Here is a 3,986-nt window from a genome sequence, read left to right as displayed (position 1 = left end):
CCCTACATTATTGCAGGTTGATAAGCAATGATTCTTAAAATCTGTCTTTCGCTGATCTGTGGGAAATGTCTGGCTACAGGTTGCATGATGTTGGGAGTATGTTTAGGGGATGTATCACTATTTACTTGCTTTCAGCTTACATGGATTTTTTCCTCAAGTATCCACTTCTGGTTACTGCTAAGAACACCGTACTAGGCTAGGTGGATCTTTCGTTTTACCTGGTATGTCTGCTCCTATGTTTAGAGCAGTGAAGGAACTGGAATAGCTTTTTAATGGCATCAGTTTAAAAACTTTAATAGTGGGGCCAGCTGCTTTGAATTTTCTGGGACATTTAGAATGGATCTAAGCTTGTAGCTGAACGTAGGGTTGTGAATATGCTGCAAGCTAGTGACTTTCACTGATCAGTGTTTACTTACCTTCAAATTCTCTGTAGGTTCTTTCCAAATTTAACTATTTTAATGATTCTTACTTTGAGTATAAATATACTGCAACTTGCTGGATGTTTGAAATGTATTCTAAACTGTTTGCAGTAGTTAACCCTAGTAGGACTCTACCACGCTTCTGTGTGTGAAAAGTTTTCTTTTGCAAAAATCTTACATTTATAACTACCGATTAGTAATGGTTGAACAGAAAAATAAACTAAACGACCTGGTAGAGGTATATACTTTTAAAAAAACCCTCAAAATTGTTGCAGTTTCTAGGCTTACTGCATTCTTTGATTAGACTTAAGAAAACTTTAAAAGTATTTAAGGGTCTAATACTTAATGATACTTACTGGTGAGACCCTATGTTCTTGGCAGAATAACAGCTTCTAAAATAGTGGAGTAATGTTGTTTTTGTTCAATTCCTTAGGTTATTCCAAAGTTTATATCTTTGTTGCAACAGAACCGAAAATGGTATGTAATTTGCTTTTTTGTTTGGGATATTTGTATTATAAATTTGTAAAGAGTTATGAATATGTGGTGTACTTTGTAAAAAGATCATTTTGTAACTAAGTTATTAATTGCTTATTTTAATTTCTTTAAAGATTTCTTTAAAGGATTGTTTGCATGTCAGCTGTTTAAGGTAGCTTTGGATAACGGCTAACAGCAAAACTGCTTAAAAGAGTCGAGTAAATGAAATGCTTCTATTTAAGTATTAACAAAAATTTCTTGCCTTTCCCTGGTTTTAAGCTGTATACATGGCTCTGGACTTCAAAGGAGGAATTTCCTTTATGCAACTGATGTGGTAGAAGCATTCCTTACTGTCCTGAAGGAGGGAAAGCCAGGTGAAATTTATAACATTGGAACCAACTTTGAGATGTCCATTGCCCAGCTTGCTAAGGAGTTAATCCATTTAGTGAGTAAACAGTTATGCTTTTCTTTTACAGGCATTGCATGTGCGAGCAATTCTATTATAAACCTTTTGTAGCTCTGAGAGAGCTTAGGCTTGCGGTGATAATTAGAAGATTGATATTAGTGATGTTAGAAGATAGTTGTAGTGGAAGGATGTGCAAACCTTTCTATGGCAGCTGTGCTGTGTAAGTCTGCAGTACAGGCTATGGTGCGTTGCACTGCTGCATTGGTTATCCTGACTGGGGCATAACTGACATCATGATGAAATACCTTTTGGTAGGGTTTTTTTCATGCTGGCTGCTTCAGTTTTGGTCTGAGAATGTGGCTCTGTTAAAATCTAAGAATTTGCCTATGAATGGTTCTTCAGAGCTCACATGAAAGAGGTGTTGGAATTGCTGTAGATAGTTCTGATAGTCTCAGAAGTTTTAAAACTCTGACAAAGGAGTTTCAGGCACAGGTCCTCTTCTGTCTGTGTGTGGTGTTTCTTGTGGTTTTTTTTCCAATGGACTTAATATTGTTTAAAAAAAAATCTTTTTAAAATGTATGTTAAGATAGTGCAAGATGTGTGGAGATGATTTTTGTTTTTCTTCCTGACAGATAAAGAAGACCAGTTCGGAATCTGAAATGGAGCACTGGATGGATTATGTCAAAGACAGGTAAAGAAAGTAACAAAGCGTATGCAGGATACCTTTATCCTGAAGGTTTGTGGGACTTTTGCCAAATAGTTTTTTGTGGAAGTCTTTCTGCTCTGCACAAGGGAACAGTTTGGAGGGAGTAAGAGCTGTTTTGCTTGGTTTTTTTTTTTTGCTAGTGGATTTGACATCTGTGATCTATACGGAAAACTGCATAGAAAAAACAGGATTTCCATTTATTATTTAGGTCTCCAGTTTGGAGTATATGACTCAAAGGGGAATATGTAGTGTTAATCTGTCTGTCTTCTAAATTTCTTCAGACTTCTACTGAAGTCTGCTCTGTGAAAAGGACAGGTTTTACACAGTAGCTAAAACTTGAAGGTAGTTTAGATAGTTTATTCAGTACTTGGCATTCAACATCACTTAGTGAGATGAATCCCATTGTTCCTCATTTAGGTTTAGTATTTTGACTAGGTCAGACTTAGATGTGCTTTATAGGTAGGACCCACTCTCCACAGGCAGGAATACGCACCTCTGGAGTGTAGTTCATTTTAGATTCCGATCTGAAGCTGAAATGGCTGCCTCAGAAGTAGATGTGAAACTCTGAGGTGCCAGAGTTAGGTCAAAAATGAATAGCTTTTATAAATATGCTTTTGCTGTGTGTTTCTGTCCTTGATTTCAAGCTTGGTTTGGCTCTGTTCTTTTATCTCCGTCTCTTTCCTCCAGCAACAATGAGTTTCTGCATACTTTAGATATCGCTCTCTCCAGAGTGATTAGAAATGACGTCTCTGCTCATAGCAGTTTAGTATTATGGCCTTTAGAATTCTCACTTTCTGTTCACATTGGGATTGTTGTTATGGCAACTGAAGTGTCTTTAAATGTACTAATTTTTGTTTTTAAAAGGAAGTGTTCTTCTGAGCATATCACAGGATTTTGAACAAGTTGCCTTTGGCTCACGTGATGTGAGTGTCAGTTAGGTCTCAGTGTAACTGAAATGTTTCTTCATGTGTGTTGGGCCCTGTCCATCTAATGTTTAAATATAAATGGGCTTGGGAAAACTAACCACATAGAAATACATGTTTCAAAGGATGTTGAGGTCTTAGGAAAGATTCTTAAGATACCCAATTAGTGATTATTTAATTATGTAATGAGCGACTTCAAGGTAATGGGGGGTTACTTGGCATGGAAGAATTAGTTCTGCTTCTACTTGAGATATTAGTATGTTTTAGTAAACGATAGGTAGCTGGTTTCTGTCTGTACGTGTAGCTTAACTATTCAGTATGCTAGTGCTTGTAATGCTGGAATGCTAGACTAGACTCCCTACCTGCCAGGTTGTGGAAGTAAAAACTTGCGCCATTCTTAAATGCGAGGAGTCTCTTTCTGTGTTGCAGCCTGGGATTCTACATATTCAGTATTACTAAGTTTGTGTAGCTAATGAGGCACTGTAATGACAATGTTTTGGAAGTGTGTGTATTTCAAATCTGAAGTATGTGAAAATCTGTGGGCTTTTAAGATGAAAAATGTGAGTGCTGATACTAGAAAACACTGGCTTGCATGGTGACTGTCTAAAGAGTTGCAGGTGCACTGATTTGCATGATTGCACTGGCAGTGGTTTGATTTTTGCATTTATTTTTGTACCAGTAAGATACTAATTCATATTCTAGTCAATCCCGAGTAGTTGACTGTGCAAACTGTATTGTGTTGTTGTAGCTGCACTCAGCTGCCACTTTTTTTGAAGGCAATATCATCTGTTCATGTTGATGGGAATTCTCAGAATGGAAGCATACCTAATGTTGGTTTGGAGACAATGTGAGTTACTGCATCTCTAATGAAAAAGTCTAATTAAATTGTTTTCCATGTGTATTTTGTACTTTATTAGACCTACCAATGATGTGAGATACCCAATGAATTCAGAAAAAATGCACAGCTTAGGATGGAGACCTAAAGTGCCTTGGAAAGAAGGAATAAAGAAAACAAGTAGGACTGATGGCTTTTATACTAACTGATTTAAAAGTGATCG

At 36.9% G+C, this 3,986-nt stretch overlaps 1 protein-coding gene across 1 annotated transcript in view; it reads left to right on the top strand.

Annotated features, from left to right (window-relative positions):
• The window catches only part of TGDS (TDP-glucose 4,6-dehydratase), a gene marked incomplete at its 5' end in the record, with an annotated part of 13,595 nt that overhangs the window by 9,042 nt on the left and 567 nt on the right, over positions 1-3,986 (top strand). Inside the window, 4 exons of the mRNA XM_010137417.1 lie at positions 853-896; positions 1,173-1,338; positions 1,932-1,990; positions 3,846-3,943. Coding sequence (XP_010135719.1) covers positions 853-896; positions 1,173-1,338; positions 1,932-1,990; positions 3,846-3,943 — 367 coding nt within the window. The remainder of the gene's footprint in view (positions 1-852; positions 897-1,172; positions 1,339-1,931; positions 1,991-3,845; positions 3,944-3,986) is intronic.

Source organism: Buceros rhinoceros, unplaced genomic scaffold (genome assembly GCF_000710305.1).
Source record: "Buceros rhinoceros silvestris isolate BGI_N320 unplaced genomic scaffold, ASM71030v1 scaffold16360, whole genome shotgun sequence".
Taxonomy (NCBI): domain Eukaryota; kingdom Metazoa; phylum Chordata; class Aves; order Bucerotiformes; family Bucerotidae; genus Buceros; species Buceros rhinoceros.
The sequence above is the reverse complement of the archived record's forward strand: the minus strand, read 5'-3'. Positions and strand labels throughout refer to the sequence as shown.